General features: G+C 55.1%; 4 protein-coding genes across 4 annotated transcripts; 3 read left to right on the top strand and 1 right to left on the bottom strand.

Annotated features, from left to right (window-relative positions):
• Positions 1–319: 319 nt before the first annotated feature.
• Positions 320–1529, top strand: KVR01_013403 (uncharacterized protein; the record flags this gene model as incomplete). Its single annotated transcript, XM_044782610.1, has 3 exons — positions 320–768; positions 831–1135; positions 1194–1529. Exons 1-3 carry the CDS (start codon positions 474–476, stop codon positions 1527–1529), a joined length of 936 nt encoding a protein of 311 aa, XP_044637665.1. The 5' UTR covers positions 320–473.
• A 1877-nt stretch (positions 1530–3406) lies between these two features.
• KVR01_013339 (uncharacterized protein) lies at positions 3407–6362 on the top strand (the record flags this gene model as incomplete). The annotated part of the gene is made up of 5 exons (XM_044786492.1): positions 3407–3783; positions 3849–4943; positions 5408–5643; positions 5709–5951; positions 6058–6362. 5 exons carry the CDS (start codon positions 3407–3409, stop codon positions 6360–6362), a joined length of 2256 nt encoding a protein of 751 aa, XP_044637601.1.
• Positions 6363–7542: 1180 nt separating this feature from the next.
• On the top strand, positions 7543–10133 carry KVR01_013401 (uncharacterized protein). The gene is made up of 4 exons (XM_044793600.1): positions 7543–7980; positions 8033–8918; positions 9047–9549; positions 9614–10133. The coding sequence occupies exons 2-4, from the start codon at positions 8276–8278 to the stop codon at positions 9953–9955; spliced, it is 1488 nt and encodes a 495-aa protein (XP_044637663.1). The 5' UTR covers positions 7543–7980; positions 8033–8275; the 3' UTR covers positions 9956–10133.
• Positions 10134–17781: 7648 nt separating this feature from the next.
• On the bottom strand, positions 17782–18921 carry KVR01_013332 (uncharacterized protein). Its single transcript, XM_044788759.1, has one exon. The coding sequence runs from the start codon at positions 18829–18831 to the stop codon at positions 17941–17943; it is 891 nt and encodes a 296-aa protein (XP_044637594.1). The 5' UTR covers positions 18832–18921; the 3' UTR covers positions 17782–17940.
• Positions 18922–20440: the final 1519 nt, after the last annotated feature.

The following is a 20440-nucleotide window of genomic DNA, read 5'->3' on the forward strand; positions in this document are numbered from 1 at the left end:
CAGGCCAACAACCTATAATATCAATTGAAGCACACCAGTCTTGGTGCGGCCCAATAACCAGATTGTACGTTTTGTCAAGACGATGGCTGCACATTAATAAAGCCAGGGTTTATCGCCTTTAAAACAGTCCAGTCCCTTGGTACTTAAGTAGTCAGTCTCAGGGCCCCACTCACTCTTTACGCAACAACCACGTATTACTCATTAATTGGGGCCAAAATAAGGGGCAGTGGACCCGCCTGACGGACGCCATGAAACCGCCGCAGCTTTCTAGGAGCCAGCGAGTCTGCATTCCAGTCACGTATTATTAAACCCGTTGCTTGCAATCTTTCCTACTACTAACCTTTGCATGTTACCGATGCTCCGGAGGTCCTTGTATCTGGTCCAGTCTGTCTAATGTTATTTAGCGACACGGTCTAACTAGTAGGACACCCGCCACCACCGCAACGCACACAGGTTGTCACGTTGCTGGCACCATGGTCGGTGTTCGGTTTGCAGACTCGGTGGAAATGGCCGCGAGGGAGGAGCAGGACTTTGACAAGTCCGAGGCCGACGCATTTATTGGGGATGGCAGGTCGTCGTCCTTCGACGTGGACCGAGACCCAGCTGCACGGCCGAGGAATGCACAAGCCAAGCGGCGGCTAATCCAGAGCTCAATGATACCGTGGATCCTGGCCTGCTTGTTCGCCTTGACGTCTTTTCTCCTGCTCCTCGAGCGCTACGGGATACGTAAATTCGGCACGTACGAGGACAGGCTGTCCACCGACTTGTGTATGTTGATGCGCGAATGTCTTCCTGAGTGAAGCGTCCTTCTGACGAGTTACCCCCATCAGGGAGTCTGAGACGAGTGCCTCTTGAGGTGAAACGCTTCGTCGGCAGTCCAAAGTTCGACGAGAACGGTACCATGTGGATGGACACGACAAATTCCCAGGCGAGGTGGCCGGAGAATCTGAGGTTCACGGGCGACCTGACGGACGAGGTCGACGAGAACTGGAACGAGATCGTCGAGGACCGATATTTCTCTGTCTCCGAGGCCGAGGCGATCGAGGCATGGGGGGACCGGAGGCACGAGTACGTTGACGAGGAATTGGGGGGATATACCGCTGGGCTGGACGTGTTTCACACACTACATTGCTTGGTAAGTTCAGGATCTGCTTCAAGGGCCGCGAGTCAGCAATTAACTAACATGAAAGTAGAACAAACTCAGGAAGGCGATCTACCCAGATCGTTACGGCCCCGAGGCGTCTGCGGCAACGCAAAAAGCACACCTTGATCACTGCCTTGACACGATCCGCCAGCACATAATGTGTTACGGTAGCACAACGCCGATCCCCACCAAATGGAGAGAAGGGGCACAGCGACAGCACTTTGACTCTAACCAAGCCCACGTGTGCCGGGACTTTCGATACCTGCACAAATACGTGAAGCGCCGGAGCCAAGGCGGAGACCTGTTTTCCCCGCGTGATAAGTCGCTGATGGGCATGGCAAAGGCATGGGAACACGCGTGGGAAGAGGATGACCAGCCTCACTGAACGTGCAAGGTAGACTGTTCACAGTCGTGGTCACCGCAAGAACACACAAGCACGCGCAAGTGTGGCGGGCACGAACGCCATCTGGCTTGTTTTCGGGCAAGGGGCAGTTCCCGGGTCAAGGGCCACCAGCTGGTGAGCACAGCTATCATTGATGGCAGACCTGCGCTCCTTGAGTTCAGATTCCTTCCTCCTTTTCCCAAGTCAACTACTAATATTGGGCATCACCATAATGACATTGGAAATTGTGGAGGTACTAGCGTTCATTCCGGCAAACATGCAGCACGGAGACATCACAACACTCCTTATCGCCCCTAACAGGGGTAGTCCCGGGCGACAGCTCAGTAGCCGGGAAAGATAGTAACGGGTGGGGCACGACATCTAGGCACGTTAATTGGACAATACATAGGAGATATCCGGACTGCCGGGTCGTCCTCTACACTATTTCTCTACCACTTCAAGTTAATCGCAGTGATCCTAGTCATCGATAACGAAGTTATGGGAGCTACTGAGGCTAAGGTGGTGGACCCGGATACGGCGAACAGATGCTGCCTTTAACAAGCTTCGAGAATTTATTAGCGCAAGCACAAGATTGTCTCGGTCACGGCATTTAAAATTCATCCGAGTTCGGGCTCTGTGCTGAGAGGGAGGCTGAGACCTCGGCCGCTGGTCCTGTTGGTGGGCCCAATGCAACTTACACTGGTATCTGGTCCGAACATGTGGTGTCGCACACAATGTCACCCAGTTCCCGTCAGCTTGGTCTCTATGTCCCTGCTTCTGCTTGTGTTGCGTTCTGTAGTCGTCTGTGTGTTGTGGTCTACCCCTCTACTAATGCTGTCGGGGTGTTTCGACTCTGCAATTACTGGATATCTGCGGTCGCTTTGTCGCCTGGGTTCCCGACTCTCGTTGATCTACTGCCACATCGGCCCGGGGCTGATGCAAATTCCAACAACTAACAGACATCTTCCCCTTGCCTATCCTGGCATCACTTCACAGCTCATACAACTTGCCCTTTCGGAAGGTCCACGCGGCCGGTCTTATCATCTAGCTCTGTACTCCCCAGCCGGCATGGCTGGGGGTTGCTAGTACTACTAGCTAGTAGTAGCAATGAATACCTTGACTGGCGTTATCGGACACTACGCAATTTGTCTCTGGGTATTCTCCGCCGCACATATCTCTGCGGTTCTAAGTTTGCCCAGCACGGAGATCTCGGGAGCGGGCAACCAACCTTTTGTCTCTATGCCGATCTAAACCCTCAAAGACCACTCCTCAGCCAGGGGGTAAAAGTGTTGTCTCCCCGACTGGGGCCAACTTCACAGCCACGATGCTGTGCTTCGGACAGGGACAAGTACAATCTAGATCGGGATTGCAGATGTAGCGCGCTGTGGAACATGGAATCGAAACAACCAATCGCCAAACACATCTCAATGTTGCGTGCCGGTGCTTCGGCCCCTCATCTTACATGCATCTGGGTAGTATTGAGCACCATAACCTCTACCCACGAAGCTAATGCAGACAGGCCCCCCTGTCCCGATCCTGCCGGTAGAGTTGGCCTTCTCCAGCCTTCGGGGATCGTCTTGATAAGATATGAACGCAATATAATACTCCACCATGATGATGGGCGCAGGATAAGGTGTCCAGCAGCTACGAGATTGGATAACGTGAGATGCAAGGGTTCTGTCCCCGATTGGGTTCCGTTTGCATGCAAGCCGATGTCTTGCTCTGCCAGTGGCTAACTGTTGCTTGTGGATATATATGGTCGCAAATTCCTCCTCGGTTTCCTTCGACCCCTCTCGTAGCTGACTGGTTGTCTTGGCCTCACCCTTGGCAAACATCGTTTCCTTAGTTTCTTGTAGGCGAGAAGACTCCCTCGACTCACGATGAGGCTGTCCAACTTTCCTACGGCCCCTGGGGCTCTGACCTTTTATCTGGGCACGTTTGGGCTTCTATCTGAGAGCGTCCTTGCCCGACCATCTCCTGAGCCCAAGGCTTCCTGGGTCCGAAAAGGACATGGCCGCAAGGCCCTATCGGATGTTCTCAAGGGCAAGAGAGACAATCTGCGTCGGTCTGTCCAGTCGCCTTCCAATGAGACCGGATCATGCGCCGGATCTCTGGCGGCGCCGATTTCTGCGCCCAAGGTAAACGTATGGGCTGAGCTCGAGGATACCGACGCGGCGGCTGTTGTTGCGTGGCTATTCAACCAACCCGAGTTCAACTTGACCACCGCAGAGAATGCGACGGAATGGGACAACACGGTGTGAGTATCATGAGCTTCTTTCTTCCCGCCCTCTCGGCAGCATTGATCTCATGCGTGTTTCTCAGGATACTTGTTGAGGCTATTCAACCAAATAAAACCGAGGCCTTGTCGTATATAGATGGTGACGCATCGCCACCAGCGAAATGGGCGAAAGCGATTTTGAATATGCGGGCGTTCGAGGACCCATATTACCAGGAGATCATGATCGGACCTCTGCCTATAAACAACTCAACGACGACCTGGTCCCCTCTCACCTATCCATTGACCAAATCCAACGGCGGAAAAGTGCGCAACCTGGACGCGGACTCGGAGAAGCTGTTCACTGAGTGGATCTTACCCATCACTACTTCCATCGCAGATATCACCCTCGATCTGTGGAATGGCACTGTTCTAGGCCTAGACAATGATACCCTAGACGTCTTTGGAATCGATCCCCTCTGGCAGGATGACGGGAGAATTGTTCGTTGGGACACGTTTTGGAACATCCCCCAGGACGACTTCGACGCGGAGACGCTTCTGCCACTGGGTCTGTTCTTCAAGTCCGACGTGACCGGCCGAGACCCTAGTCAATGGAACTTAGAGGGCTGGCTTTACAACGGAATTTTCTACGAGACTACCGAAGATTTCCGCACCGCATACTGGAGTGAGGGTTTCGAGAAGAACGGTGCCAATGTCGAAGGAGACTGGGCTCGGACGGACCAGCAGGGTCCTGTCATGCCAAAGGATACCCTCTTCCCACCCACCATGGTCGCACCAGCCGGCACGCGGTTCAGCGTCGATGCGGAACAGAAATACGTCGAATGGATGGACTTCAGCTTCTACATCGGCTTCTCGCGCGACACGGGGATCTCCCTGCACGACATCCGGTACAAGGGCGAGCGGCTGATCTACGAGCTGGCCCTACAGGAGGCCCTCGCGCACTACGCCGGCAATGACCCCGTGCAGTCGGGCACATCCTACCTCGACACGTTCTACGGCTTTGGGCCGTATGCCTTCCAGCTCGTGCCGGGGTACGACTGCCCAACATACGCAACCTACCTGAACTCGTCTTTCTATGTTTCCGAGACGACGCACACGCACATCAACAGCATATGCCTCTTTGAGTACGGTCAGTATCACTTTTCACCTTTTACGGATCCCCGTCTTTCATGTTTTGGAATGTTCTAGAATACAACACTTTAGGACCCGTAGCAGGACTAACTTCACCACTAGACGCCGACTTCCCCATGCAGCGCCACAGCACGAGCAGCTATGTTTCTGTGACTAAGAACACCTACTTCTCGGTCCGTTCGGTATCCACTGTGGGTAACTATGATTATATGTTTACCTACACGTTTTTCATGGACGGCTCAATCGCGGTTGAGGTTCGCGCCTCCGGATACATCCAGTCTGCATATTTCGCACAGAACCAGGACTACGGGTACCAGATCCACGACCAGCTGAGCGGATCCATGCATGATCATGTGCTCAACTGGAAAGTTGATTTTGTGAGTTCTTCTGTTACTTCTTGTTCTGAGGCGCATGTTGAGGCGCTCATTTGTGCACCAAATGCTTCTTGCACATTTATTTTGGTTTGAACGTGCTCATCTCGACTTCACGTGGAGCTGCGTCGTGCTAATCTGAGCCACTCACAGGACATTCTCGGGACCGAGAACAGCGTCCAATTGATGACTCAAAAGCCGGTGACAACCACATATCCCTGGTCAGGCAACAAGACCCGGAACACAATGAAACTCGAGCGGAGTTTCATCGAGACCGAAGACGATGGCAGCCTCAACTGGGATTTCAACGCCCAGACGCAGGTGATCGTCGTCAATCAGAATGAGACAAACAAGTACGGAGAGTACCGCGGGTACAGAAGTAAGTCTATCTATCGTTCGCCCTTGTGCCATGTAATGAAGAATAGCACGCTGACGCAGCCACAGTCCTGCCTTACACGGGCCTGGCACACCTGACTGTGCAGAACAGCAGTAATCTGGCCAATGCAGCACGTTGGGCCGAGCACGATCTCTACGTCACGAAGCGCAAGGACACCGAGCCCAAGAGTGCCCACGCGTACAATAGCCAGGATGTTCACGATCCCCCGGTCAACTTTGAGGCCTTCCTCGACGGCGAGAGCCTGCAGCAAGAAGACCTGGTGGTCTGGTTCAACCTGGGCATGCACCACGGTAAGTCCAGTCCAGCCCAGCCCAGCCCACCAACCTCAGGCCACCCCCATTGATCACTGCCGACTCCGACCCGTTGGTTGTGCTGACATGACCAACCCACTGATAGTCCCACACACGGGCGACCTGCCCAACACCGTCTTCACCACAGCCCACTCGGGCATGCAATTCATGCCGAGCAACTACTTCACCGGCGACCAGAGCCGCAACACCGTCAACATGGTCCGGATCGACTACAAAGACGGCAACACCTCGGCCGTGGAGCTCTTCGGCCAGAAGAGCGCGCCCGGGACGTGCAAGGTTGACTACGCGCCGGGCGAGGCTGATCTGTGGGGATACACTGGTGACGTGGTCGTGAGGAAGTTCCCTTATGACCCGAATAATCCTTACTTTGAGACGGACTCAATTGTGTAGACCAGGGCGGTAGAGGTAGTAATTGTTGAGCAGCAATTTTATTAGTCTGGTTGCATATGTGATTTGACTTGTCTGACGTTGGCCCGCCAGTCTGTAATATTGGTGCACATGGTCAGGTGTGTGATGCCTGAGCCCTGAATCTGCTGGCGTCAGATCGATAGCACTGCAATCTTGGAATGGACGACATGAGACTTTTAATTCCTACCGGATATTTTACAGGCTTCGCTTATATCAAGGTCACACGTCTCGGAAAATGGTGCCTGGTATTTCTCATTTGATTCCCTAGAGACTCCCAGTCACATGGGATGACAGCTCAGTATACCAATGTGCATCTCCGAAGACCATCCGCAAATCCACAATCGAGATATGTCTGCTATATCGGGCTGACTTAGTGGCAATCTACTTGGGAATAGAGAGACACGCAGCACTTCCGCACCTGAGCATTTGAGGCAAATTGGGAGCACGTACCTAGGTACTAGTATTCCCTGCATGCACTCCGTCAGCAATGATGCACAGCTCGAGGTTAACAATCCCGAGCCAGTACCAACCCAAAGCTCTTGGCATAATAAGAGAAGTGACTCAGACGGCGTGCCATCGCCAATGAACATCTTGCCCACCGCGCAAGTCGGAGCCGAGATCAGCCCTGGAGATCAATGATGTCGGCCATTTGTAAGCTCGACAATGCAACTAGGCCTTGATACGCATCAATGTTGCAGTCCAACGCGGATATTCTCTCTCAAATTACCAATTGATGCTTCTTTTCATTGACCCAACTCGATCGGGGTCAGGTGCTGGAGGTAATACCGCATCTTACTAATGCCGGCTGCTCTTGAAAGAGGGAGGCTCTGTAGTTGGGGAGATCGACGCCAACCCCAATGCAGTACAAGTCCCAGCAGCACTGCAAGAACTTGTGACTCGTGCACTCGTCCTAGCACCGCATTTCATTACGCTCCCAAAACTACTCATTGGCAGGCTAAACTTTCAGTGCTCTTTTTGTGTTAACCCTCCCCCGGCCCGGTACGACCAGAACGACGCCCACGAGCAGGGACAGCGGGCCGAGACAGGGCAAGAAACATGCAGTTCTAAAGTGCGTGGTTCGACGATGACCAAGCATGTCCCGACGATTAGCCGGTCCTGACCGATGGATGAGAGTCCGTTCCCCCTTCGGGACGGGACAGTAGTGGCTCTGTGCCGTCATGTTGGTTTTGAGTGCAGCCCAGCGCAGCGCAGGGGTTCTCCACAAGACCAAAAAAAAAAAGAGGATCGCCTGCGCCTGGCCGCAACTCTTGGCGGATTCTCCGCCCTGCGCTGCCCTGCCGCCCCTTTCCAGAAGCAGGCCCTGTGACTGATGCAGGCAAGAGAGAGAGACAAGAGACAAAGAGCTCGAGCCCCGGCCTCGCCTTGCCAAGAGAGGCCAGTTGACGTCGAAATACCAGCGAGAATTCCTGCCCCACAATGATGCAGTGTCATGCCTAGGGCGTAACCCTTTTTCGCCTCCCTCCAAGCAAACGACACCGTCCAAAAACGACACCGCTCAAACGTCACTCGGATCGTTGGTGGACCTGGTGGCCCGGCCCCGGCCTGGGCGCAGCAGTTGAGTGTACCGTACCATACCACAGTATAAATATATATTCAACCCGCGGCCTGCTGCATCACTCTGACATATACAGACAGAGAGAAGACACATATATCAAAACGCTATTTGGTCTCTCAGCCGCGTACACCAACTTGAGGTTCTCGAGCAAACTCAACGAGGAGCCAGAAATCAACCAACACCCAGCCTCGTGCTTCGTGGTCGACCTGCTGCAGGCGCGCGCACCGCCCTGCCAGTGCCAGCGGTGCACCAAAGCATCACCAGACGGACCCACCCGTTATAGCTGACGTACATACACATACACAAACACCACACCACCATGTCATCAACCACGACAGTCGAGCTCCAGGAGGCTGCCCCAGCCCACACCCACGCCCCAAAACTCGACGGGCCACCACAGCCAGGCCGTCCCAGCCAGGACGACGCGGCGACCATGACAAGCCCATCCCGCCCAGGCAGGACCCTCGAGAAGGACAGCAACAGCAACAGCAACAGGAGCCCCAGGGGCAGCAGCGACAGGCCGCGCAGCAGCACCAGCCACGGCGCCACAGGCATCTCGTCCCTCCCGGCCCCGACAACAGTCGCCCACCCCGTCGAGCGGTGGAACCAGTCGCGGCAGAACACGCTACGGGTCCTGGCGGCGTTCTGGTCCCTGCTGGTGATGGGGATGAACGACGCCGCCTATGGGGCCATCATCCCGTACCTGGGGTCCTACTACGGGCTCGAGTACACGCTTGTCTCGCTCATCTTCCTGTCCCCCTTTGTGGGCTACACGCTGTCGGCGCTGCTCAACAACACGATCCACCAGAAGTTCGGGCAGCGGGGCGTCGCGATCTTGTGCTCGGGCTGCCACATCGTCGCGTATGTCATCGCGTGCGTGCACCCGCCTTACCCTGTTCTCGTGGTGGTGTATATGCTGGCTGGGTTTGGGAACGGGCTGGGTGATGCTGCCTGGAACGCATGTAAGCAGACTTCCCGGGGTATTTGTATGTGTGTGTGTGTGTGTGTATACATATATACATACATACACACACACACACACACACACATATATGGATATGGCGGATAGGTTTGACTGACTGACTGACAGGGATCGGCAACATGGCCAACGCAAACGAAGTCCTAGGCGTGCTGCACGCCTTCTACGGCGCAGGCGGCGTCATCGCCCCGCTGATAGCAACAACAATGATCACAAAGGCCGGGCTGGAGTGGTACCACTTCTACTACATCATGATCGGCGCCGCCGTGGTCGAGCTCACCGCCACCGTGACGGCCTTCTGGAGGGCCACGGGGAAAGTATTCCTCGACTCCCACCCAAAGACCACCGACAGCGCGGGCAACTCGAGCCTCAAGGAGGCCCTCCTCACCATGCCCGCCGCCCGCGTCACCTGGCTGTGCGCCCTGTTCCTGCTGTGCTACGTCGGCGTCGAGGTTGCCCTCGGCGGCTGGATCGTCAAGTTCATGCTCGAGGTCCGCCACGGGGACCCCTTCGCGTCCGGCATGACCGCCACGGGGTTCTGGCTCGGCATCACCGTCGGCCGTGTCGTGCTTGGCTTCGTCACGCCCTTGCTCGGTGAGAAGCTGGCCGTCATGGTAAGTGAACAAGACTGTCTGTCTGCTGAAAGTCCTCGGCCCCATTGGCTCACACCCCTCCCAGATATACATCCCCGCCGCCATGGGCCTCGAGCTCCTGTTCTGGCTCGTCCCGCAGTTCATCGTCTCCGCCGTCGCCGTGTCGCTGCAGGGCTTCTTCCTCGGCCCCCTGTTTCCCGCCACCGTCGTCGCCGCCACCAAGTCGCTGCCCAAGCACTTGCACGTCGGCGCCGTCGGCTTTGCGGCTGCCTTTGGCGGTGGCGGCGCCGCCATCCTGCCCTTCGCGGTTGGTGCCATCGCCCAGGCAAAGGGCGTCGGCGTGCTCCAGCCCGTCATCCTGGCATTTCTGGGCGCCTTGTTGCTGCTGTGGTTAGGCTTGCCCAATTTCAGCAAGAAGAAGGATTAAAGAAGCCCATCCATCATTGGGCATTCATTTGCATACGGCGCTGGATATTCGCATTCCAAGGTTCGCATGGTGGCAGTTCTGGTGTCCAGGCACTCTCGGTTCCCAGGTTCTCAAAAGCAGAAAAGCGATGTGTTTTACTGTTACGCGTTCTAAATTTGACGAGCAACGATGTGATCTTATTTGCCACATAATCTACAGATGGCCAAGCCATTTATTTTCAAGACCCAAAAGGGCCCACAAAATGTAGTCTAAATCGAACAACACAGGGCCAACACGTAGCCATCCGTCCAACCAGCACGGCTAGCTCTCTATGCCGTGTTAAACCAATGTCACGCCTGGCGATGGCGTCGACCAAAAAAAGAAATACCCGAATAGTCTATATCAGTCATGAGCAACATCCCGAACTGCCCGCCGTAATGGCTCTTTATCCCATCATGTGCTCCCATTGAATCATTCATTGCACCTCCTCTTCCGTTTGACCGTCCACGGTAAGAAACCACCAGCCTCCATCAAAACGCCGACCCGAGAAGCGAGACCCCCAGACGACAGGATGTTTTTGGCAGTCATCTAAGCCGCGGGCGTCGTGGCAATCGGCGCGGGCGTGTGCAGGCTGGGCCAGAAGACGTAGGCGCCAAAAAGCATGGCTCCAAAGACCATGAAGCCCATGGCCGCCTTGGCGCGGGCGGGGTGGTTCTGTCGCATGGTGGCCAGGGAGAGGCGCGCGTCGACAAAGGTGGACTGGATCTTCTCGGCACCGAGCTTGTAGTAGCAGAGGCCGGCGAGGGCGATGGAGTAACCAAAGTACTGCTGGAGGGTGACGGGGTCCATGAAGATGACGAGGGAGGCGATGACGAGGAGGATGTCCTTGAGGATACCGGACATGGTCAGGACGACGGCAGAGGTCTTGCCGATCAGGAAGACGACCGAGACGTTGAGCAGGAAGGCGACGAAGGCGTTGGCAAGCAGGGTGAAGATGCCGACGCTGTAGATGTCGCCCATGGACATGCGAGGGACCTCGACGAGCAGGGTGACAACACCGTTGATGACGGCGCAGGCCGGGGCGTAGTAGTAGAGAGAAACGAGGGGGTCCATCTTGAACTCGGCGGAGCTCAACATGCGCTGGATCATGACGAGACGCAGAGCCTCGAAGACGATACCGCTGCACTGGTCTGTGGAGGAGGAAGTCAGAAGTCAGCGAGGGCCACCCACGGGCGCAAAGGAAGAGAAAAGTCCACAATCACGTACAGATGAAGCCGACCATGTCGAACTTGATCTCGCCAAAGGAGGCGATGACGACACCCAGAACAATGATTCCAACGTTACCAAGGACCTTCATGTTGGGAGGGGCAATGCCGAAGGCCCAGGTGGCGAACAGGGTGACGACGGCGTTGGTAGCCTTGAGCATCTGGATGAAGGAGACGGACAGGTACAGGTAGGCGACGTTGCCGCAGATCAGAGACAAGCTGAACATGATACCGATAGGGACGATGGCGCGCCTGGAGGAAGACCTGTATTAGCATCATCGAGTTCGCAGATAGCCTCCCCGTCCTGAGCCCTGCTTCTGCTGCTGCTGCTGCTGCTTCTTCTTCTGCCTTTGTGCGGAGGTCGGTCCCAGAGGCGCGGGCTGGGGGCGGCAAGACAACTCACATGTAAGTCTGGGAGGTCATGGGGACCTTGTGTCGCGAGTCGAGGGTAGAAGTGCACCTGGCCATGATCTGGGTCATGGTGGTGGCGAAGACCATGTGCCATGTTGTCAGGAAGAGGGCTGTCACACAAATCAGGTCAATTGGGGCTCTCTCGGTCTCGGTTGCGCGCTGCCGGTGTCGCGGACTCGGAGGATGGAGGTCTTACGGAAGTCTGTACGATGGGCATGTCTTGTCAGCGGCTGCAAGGGACTTGCGAGACAATGTGTCTCGCGGTGGGAGTAGACTCACTGAATTTTGCGGTTGCCAGAACCCATTTGTTGAAGATAATCACACCAGAACTGCAAGCAATCCAGACACTGCACCAAAGTCGACCAATTAGTATGGCAGTTCGAAATGCGCGCAGAGGCTGTCCTGGCCACCGGCCCCGGCACATCACCACCATCAGCACCACCACCAGGCCAAGGATGGTGGGGCTCTGCTGGCTGCCAGGCTGCCGGGCAGGACTTGTCTCCGTAGGTATCAGGTATCACGTACATGATGTAGACTGCCGGGTGCAGGCCGCTGGACTTGGGAGCAGGAGGAGCAGGGTCCTGGCGGAGGACGCCGCCCTCGAGCTTCCTCTCCTCCTCACCCGAGTCCCGCTGGTTTTCCTTTGTTGCAGACATTGTGGGAGTTAAGCCGAGACGAGGCGATTCGGACCGTATCGAGTCGCCAAGTTGGGGGTGGGCTGAGGGGATATGCGCCGACACCAGCTGGGCCAACTATGAGAGTCGATCGAGCGGCAGGGTGGTGACGATATGCTGGAGGAGGGAGGGGTGGTGGTTGTGGAGGGGCGCGTGGAGAGACAAGGCGAGGCGAGACGAGAGGATTAAAGGGAGAGGAAAAAGGTACAAGCGGGAGGGATGGAAAAAGTATAAAAAAAAACTCGGACGTCTGGATATGGAGACGGGCGAGAACTGATGACGATATTGGAGGACAGCTGCAGCCACTGCAGTCAGTGTCAATGCCAGTGTCAGTGTCAGTGTCAGTGTGTGTTGGTTGGGTGGACGAGTCGAGGTCGAGTCGAGCGAGGGTCGAGGGTCGAGGGTCCAAAAGATGGGCCCAAAAAGGAGATTAGGATCTGTCGCCTGCCCTCGTTCAGGAGAAAATTGGATAAGAGAGAGTGCTGACAGGTTTTTGGGCCTGCCCAGGGTTCCTCTCTGGTTGGCTCTTTCCTTGGCTTGGCTTCTATCTGGTCAAAGGAAGGATAGGAAAAGGATAGGGCAGGGCAGGACAGGACAGGGAAGGGGCAGGCAGGCAGGGCTGGGCTGGGCAGGGTCGGCACTGGACAGGCTGGCTTCCAAGGTTGAGTGAGCTTGCTCGTGCCTGTGCCTGTGCCTGTGGTCCGTCCGTCTGTGGTTGCACCAAACTCTCTGTTTGATTGATCTGGGCTGTCTGGCAGGACTGGCTAACACTCGGAGTACCTGACTGACTGACTGACTGACTGACTGGCGACCTGCAGCACTGCACTGCAAGAAAAGAAATTTAGCCGAAACGGCACGTCATCAAGGCGGTTTCGCAGTGGTGCCAAAATTAACAGAGCAATCAAATGAGGACAGGGGGCGCGCGGAGATGGGAGAGGTGGGCCCAGACGGGCGGGCAGACAGGGCAGAGGGGCAGGGGGCAGAGGGGCAGAGGGCAGAGGGCAGGATGGGGGAGGAGCAGACCAGTCCGGGCAGAGACAACTGCAGGGGCGTGGGCCAGGCCTGCAGGGCGGCAGGGGCAGGACCACAGTGCCACACACCCACTAGCAGGGGGAGCTGCCGCGGCAGGTGAAGATCGTCCACAGCCTGGACCACAGGTGCGGAAAGCCCTATCAGCACTCAATTCTAGCGTCTAGTTGCTAACACGTGGGGCGAGGTCATCTACTCACCGCTTTCCCTTTTCATCAGTTGATCAACCAGAAGCGGTGTGCATGGTTCGCATGGCTCGGAAGGAGGGCAGAAAAAAGAAGGAAGGAAATGCCCAGCCGCAGATGCTCGTCACTAACAATGCTCCACCCAACCCGGCAGTTGTGACGATACACGGTACGGAGCATTGTCAGCGTGCCCCTTTTTCACCAATGTGCGGTACGCTGTTCTATATCTGGAGTACGTACTTAGGTTACTTCACTTATCAGTCAATCTGTTAAATCTCAATATCTGAGGCATTAACCCAGTGTAAGGTAGCATTGTATGCACTACAGTAGACTGCCTTGACCACCTCGTCCCCGTCTGGAGTACAGTAGTGCGTCACCAGCGTGCCAAATAATCTGTTTGCGAGTGTGGAGTATACAGAATATATATAGTAGTACATGGCATTTGTGGCGGGGAGGGGCCTGAGACCCTCAAATTTGGCCTGGGCGGAAACAACCGCGAATCTTCATTTCATCTCGTCTCCCATTTTTTGCTTTTATCTTTGTATCTCTGTATTCTCCTCCGATCCCTGCCTCTGTCGCTTCCTGCTTCGTCTGACAGGTTGAGGCCAAATAACCGTCACTGTGACTGCAATGCATACAGTTCAACAAGTTATGTGCGAGCATTTCTTTCCGACTGTAAAGAAAGACATATACTTCAAGTGTTGCCTAGATAGATATGCATCCAACTGGTCATTCTCCTTATCATCACCGTGCTCGCCCGTCTCGGCTCCAACAGTGAAGCCATGGTCAACGATCCCCACGTCTTCTCCGGCTTCTATTTCCACCTCACCCGAGCCTTGGAACCTATGTCTCTGAGATCCACCTGGGCAGGGCACGTAGCATTAATACAGTCTGTGCAAATATAGTCTAGACTAGTGCGTGCTCTGTCTCTGGTCTGCCACGTAGTACCACCACCTCAGAGGTGTACTTAAGTATCCGTTCCCGGGCTGCCTGGACACATGTGCAATCAATCAGCCCTGTGCGACGACTCGTCCCGGCAGCCGGGTCGCACCCCGGCAGCCATCCCCATCCCATCGTTGGCTCACGCGCAACCGCATAATATAAGCTTTGTGGAGGGGCCACGGCGAGCGGCCGGCCTGAGATCTGGCCCGAGAAAGGCTTGTCCCCTTGTGGCTCGCTCGCTCGCACGCTGGGGCTAATCACGGCCCTCCTTATTTGCATGCATGTAACTTACTGTCCTGTGTGCCTGCAGTAGCTGGCCCTCTGTTTCTATGGACTAGTATGCGACCATGGGTGTCCCGGGGTGCCCAGACGCCTGCCAATAACGAATATCTTGACGGATGTCTGGCTGCCCAGCTGCCCAGGTGGCTGGCTGGCTGGATGCATACATATTGGCCGCGTGCTCGCTCAACTTCAGACACTGGAGGATACCTACCGAGGTACCCTCATATTCCGTCCCAGGCCCGGGTCCATGACTGACTGTCCGAGTCCTGGGTTGGCAATTGCTCTGCACTGTTTCACACACTGGTCTGCGGGCATGAGGCGAGCTCCGACCCGACCCTTGCATTCTCCGTGTTCTAAAGTTCTGCAACTCGAGATGGGCTTGCACGTTCCCTTGTCGGCTTTGTTGGCTGATCGTTGGTGGATTCGTCAGTATCTAGGTACGTACTTGTCCGAGATCGACGATGCCTGCAAGTGTGGCGGCCTTTGATCAAGCGAGAATTCCCTGGGGTCGAAGCTGGGAGGGCACACCAAACGTATTCAAACACTCCAGCCTGTCCGGAACAAGCACCCATCCCAGTCCTTTTTGTCAACATTAAACTCTCCAATGGCCCTATATCTTGAAAATAAACAAATCCCATTCTTGGATATACTTAGTAGGCGGACTTCAGGAGTGCACACCGATGATCCCTTGTTCCTCGCGCACCCTCCGACCATCCCAACTCCTCATTTCACCCACCATCCCATGACCGTGACCGAGGAGGTGCCTCATCCAACAAGTTCATACCCTCATCCCACCCCTCCCGCCACCACCTCTCCTTCACAAACACAATCCTGACCGTCCCACCCAGCATCCGACCGAGCTCCTCACCCCAATGAGACGGGACGTCCTCCCCGTGGATCCTGAGACTCTCAAGCTGCCGCGCCCCAGCCACAGCCTTGAACAGCCGCCTCTCCATCCTGTCCTCATGCAGCGCCATGAAACCCACTCGCGTCGCCGCCGACGGGTACCGCCTCGGCTCCCAGTCGATCACCAGCTCCCGCAGCCCCTCCGCGGACTCCAGCACGTGCGCAAAGAACCTGACCCACGTGTTCCAGTTGGCGTGTTCCATCGCCACGTGGAACACGAGCCGCCGCAGCCGGGGGACGTGGAGCGTCCCGTGGACGGCGAGGCCGATCCGCCTCCCGTGCTCGAACATGCACGCCCGCAGGACGGCTTCTTCCTGGACTCGGGCCCGTAGTTCGGCGTAGGCCCGCTTGCACGTCAGCATCAGGGCCGGGAGGGGCCTGGCGAAGGCGGGCTCGCCGGCGAAGGTGTAGAATGGCCTGCTGCTGAACTCGAAGTCGGCATAGCGGAAGCTTAGGGCGAAGGAGTAAACGAGTTCGCGGACCTCTCCGGGGATTTGGAAGAGTGCGGAATCGGCTTGGTCATCTCTCATTTTGATGGGCTGGCAGCGACCAATACCTTACTCGATGCACTTGAAGAAGATGAATCTGGAATTTTCGCCAGGTCGACTCGTGAGCCGAGTGACAAAGATGGCACTCGAGGCAAAGACCGCAATCAAAACAGCCATTGCGGAAGGCCTCTTCAAATAAGTCCAGCATCTCTTATTGACTTCAAAGAGCTCTGCTGACAATTAGGTGAAATGTTGTTCCAGGAAAAACGGGTGCCTGGACAGTCAGCAACTCCTTTCCATGCACTTTGCGCCAAGGCTAGCCCCATTCGCCACTGGAATATGTTTCTGCCTGGCCCTTGCATAAGGCAGAAGCATTTTCATTCGCTTTCGTGAGGTAAAGTCAGAATGTGAAAGCAACCCAAGGCCATAGCGGGACCTGTTGAATTTGAATGCTTGTGATTTAAGGCCTAATTGAGCTCCGCGTTGCCGATAGGCGGTTGTGTTCTTAATCCCCGGCCGTACCCAGTGCCACATCCCGAAGGCGTACGGACCCTCCACAGTTGAAGATTAGATAGTCAACACATGTGGAAGGAAGCATAGTCTGCGCCGCCGAGAGAAGTAATCTCTGCGTTATTGAGCCAACCATAGGCCTCGTCAGTCGGACTTCGTCATGATGTCGAAAGAATTGAGTTCAGTCGGGCCTCTAGCACGATGCGTGAAAGATATCGCAGCGATTCTGGGGGTCATCTCTAGGAAATGTGAGCGTGATCCAGACACATTCTCCATTCAGTTCAGGCAAATCCCAGATTATTCCGCATTTCGCCGCGTCAGTAGCCTACGAGGATCTCGGATTGGGCTACCACGGCACGCTCTTGGGGGCGTCCTCCGGTTGCCGAACTGATGCCTGTGGTTGCAGCTCCATGGCTGTCTGTGAGGCTGCGCTCCAATCAAGACTCCCGAGTCTTCGCCAACCTGGAACTATCATCATCGAGAATACGGAACTCGATGCATTTGATGAGGCACTGGAAAGCAAGTATCCAAGCATTTTGGAATCACCTGACTTCAAAGCAACATGTGCAAACCACTTCAGAGGGTTGTCGCTGAAATCAAAACAGCAGCGAATTTCAGGCTGCATTGGATCGCATTCGACATCTTGCTATCGATGGAGGAGTCGATGGTACGTTAAAGAGCCATGGCTTAGATACGATTGTTCTGCCTACATGTGGGGTCCGATCATGCCAGCCATCGGAGCCTTGAGGCTACCCCATACTGAGTGTCCCAGTGGGATTCTATCCCAAGAAGACCGAATTCAGATGGAATCCTCGGCACGAGATGACTGAGCGAGGACCCAGTCTTCCGTAGGTTGACAGACCGTACCAGGCGAGAAACTCAGGGGTGACACTAAGTCCCCGATTCAACTTGTCCTTCATCGCTGGACAGTTCGAAGAGGATAAGTTGATCCGATACGCCTACCACTTCCAGCGGAGAACCCAAGTTTGGCAGCACAGGCGGCACATGCTCCCCCCGTCAACCGAACTCCAGGTCTCTTCAAGGCGTGATTGTGTGTGGTCGAATTCACATATCACAACAGAGGATACTACCACAAAATAATGTTGAATATCGGGAACAGCTTCAACATTCCAGATGACGTTTGGACGGAAGTGGTCACAGTGATAGAGGTGCCTCGGCATCTAATTTGATAAAGAATGATAGGAATTCGCGATTAGGGGAATACATCTGTTCCTCCTCAGTCTCTCGCATGTTGCTGACCACGTACAAAGGGCTTCACCGTATTTGAAACCTTTGGCAGGTGGACTACAGACATTAAACCATTCGGAGCTGTCCAAAGGCGATCTCTGTGTACGTGTCACCAAGGTTGTAGTCCGACGCACAAGATTCGAACCACTCATCCATCAGATCCTCCAATCCTCCAGGCTGCCAATCCCATGGCCCAGCCGACCTGTCGCCCCCTTCAGGGTCATAGCGAGCGGATTGGGATTCCTTGATCCGGGCCAACGTCTTCTGCCGCACTTGCGAGCGCCAGAACATCTTGCCATCTGCCCGGAGCTCGGTGACGTAGGCCTTCCAGAGGCTCGGGAGAATGGAGACATCCGCGCTGCAGTACTCAACAATGGCTGGCAGCATCGGCCGCTGGTTGAACACGGCATACAGTCCTCCCAGGCGCGGGTTCCAAAGCCTCTCACCGGCCCGCTTGGCTCTGATGGCCCGCTCAGCGCCTGAGCGGTCAGAGACAGCTTTCAGGTCCATCTCGATGCACCTCGCCAGGCCAGACACGCGTCTCTTGGATCCGTTGCGTCTAGCAAGTTCCATGAGCTGGATGTCGTGGATGCATGCGACCTTGATGCCAAAGAGGCTGAAAAGGGCGTCCGAGTCGTTGCGTATATCGAAGAAGCCCTTTGGGACCTCGGAGGACTCAAGGACACTCTTGAGAGTGGTTCCACCCTCGTTGGCGGCGGTGAAGGCGTCGTGCTGCAGTTTGTGAACGTCGATCAGGTACGCTGTGTTCTCCGGGTAGTGGAACAGGGCGAAGATGGAGATTGTGCCGCGGCGGCCAAGGTTCTCTCCCTCGATGTCACAGTAGAGACTGGGAGGATCGAACGGACCGGTTGGAGGGCGGACGGCGCTCAGCTTGTCAAGAAGAGACAGAAGCTTGGGCTTCGAGTCAACAATGACTGCTTGAAGAAAAGAAGCCATGGTTTCCTGAATGTCGGAAGTCTACCCTCAAGTACAAGGTAGATGCGATACTCTGCAAGATCGGTATGTCAGTGCTCAAGTGCAAGGGACTTGTAGAAAGTGAAAGGACATGCGTTTTGCGAGGAAGGCTGTCTTCTACGTGTGTATTTATAACCGGAAAACCCGTACAAACGGTCGGGCTGCGCCTCTTGGTCGGCGTCTAAGCACGTGAGGCAACCAAGAGTGGGCTGTGTTGGTTGCTCAGTAGTTGGGCGAGGCACTTCACGGGTCGGAGAGCTGGAATGTAGGCCTCTCGCATTGCCAAATAACCAAATGCAAGCATCCGTTGACTGGTGGCGAGACACGTCTCGTCACGACGCGTGACTGAAAGAGGTGATTCGTCGTCAACAACGGGAATATGAGACAAGGAGCTGCATGGGCTCGCTGGTACATGACCTCAGTGCTAATCAGACGACTTCATACTCATTTGCTAAAGTAATATGCTCTCTTCAAATGTTCCGACTGAGGGGCAATGCTCCGATGACAACACATCTCCCGAGAGATTGCAAGCAAACGGCGATATTGTACCCTAGGGTAGCAGTACGGGGAGATTCTGCCTCCATTCACGTCGAAACAGCACCTTTCAGGCACCTTTTAAGTCATGAAGGGTTCTATGCTGTGCAATAACATTTGACCAGTATATAAGTGACTGCAGCTCTGAGAGCAGACAGTGACTCAAGATAGAATTGTAGATATCGATGGGCAAATGGGAAAGCTACCCTACAAGAGTGACTAAGACCTGAATACTCACTCCGCTGCCCACCTGAAGCCGGCTCTTTCACAAGTCTCAGCTCTCCCACCAGAGGAAGCAGCCTCGGAATTTATTTGGAAGCCAACTCAAGTGCTGTCTCCTGCCACGAGGAAATGCCCAGCGTCTCCGAATCGGGCTCCGCCCCACGGTGCAGCAGTTCCACGACCAGGTCTTCACAACCCTTGACGATGGCAAGGTTGAGCTCTGTACCGAAGTCTAAGTCATCGCCATGACCGCGCGGGTAGCATTACGCATGGACTGCATTAGCAGAAAGGGCTGTACCTGTACATCCCCCGTCGATCGACCCGGGCGTCTCTTGCAGCATCTAATGCTGATGTATATCTTTGCTGCTTGATAGCGGCCACAATATGGTTTATACCGTCCAGAAATTAAAACTACATATAGGTTCTAATACTCTTTATAATGAGAGGTATGAAGAATAACTAAAGGGACTAGATGTGCCATCAGATAGACATACACTGCAGTATGTATGTATGAGGAACACAATCACCTAATGAAGAAACCGCCGAAACCGCCGAGAGACCTGTAGTGTACTTTACCATGCTTCCAGTAAACGGCGTCCCTGATGGGCCAAAGTTACACCGAAGCGACCCTGCGAATCATGCCCCTGAACACTCCCACACCAGAACGCTGACAAGCTCCGGCAGGCCGCAGAGATCGACAGCAGCGCTCATTGCGGAAAGGTCAAATCCACCACAAATTCGCTGGTAGCCTCGCTTTGCAGGTCCTTTCGACTCAATGCCACCGTTGCATCCCATGGGCTGCCAACGGCATGAGGAACACCCTCGAAGGACATGG

Source organism: Diaporthe batatas, assembly GCF_019321695.1.
Source record: "Diaporthe batatas strain CRI 302-4 chromosome Unknown Contig00026, whole genome shotgun sequence".
In the NCBI taxonomy this organism is placed as follows: Eukaryota; Fungi; Ascomycota; class Sordariomycetes; order Diaporthales; family Diaporthaceae; genus Diaporthe; species Diaporthe batatas.

What these genes read in the sequence shown, in the direction of transcription:
- KVR01_013401 (XM_044793600.1), top strand. Translation starts at nt 8,276, where the DNA reads ATGTCATCAACCACGACAGTCGAGCTCCAGGAGGCTGCCCCAGCCCAC. An exon ending in TGATGCTGCCTGGAACGCAT is followed by an intron (nt 8,919 to 9,046) that starts GTAAGCAGACTT and finishes ACTGACTGACAG; the next exon opens with GGATCGGCAACATGGCCAAC. An exon ending in GTGAGAAGCTGGCCGTCATG is followed by an intron (nt 9,550 to 9,613) that starts GTAAGTGAACAA and finishes CACCCCTCCCAG; the next exon opens with ATATACATCCCCGCCGCCAT.
- KVR01_013332 (XM_044788759.1), bottom strand. Translation starts at nt 18,831, where the DNA reads ATGGCTTCTTTTCTTCAAGCAGTCATTGTTGACTCGAAGCCCAAGCTT.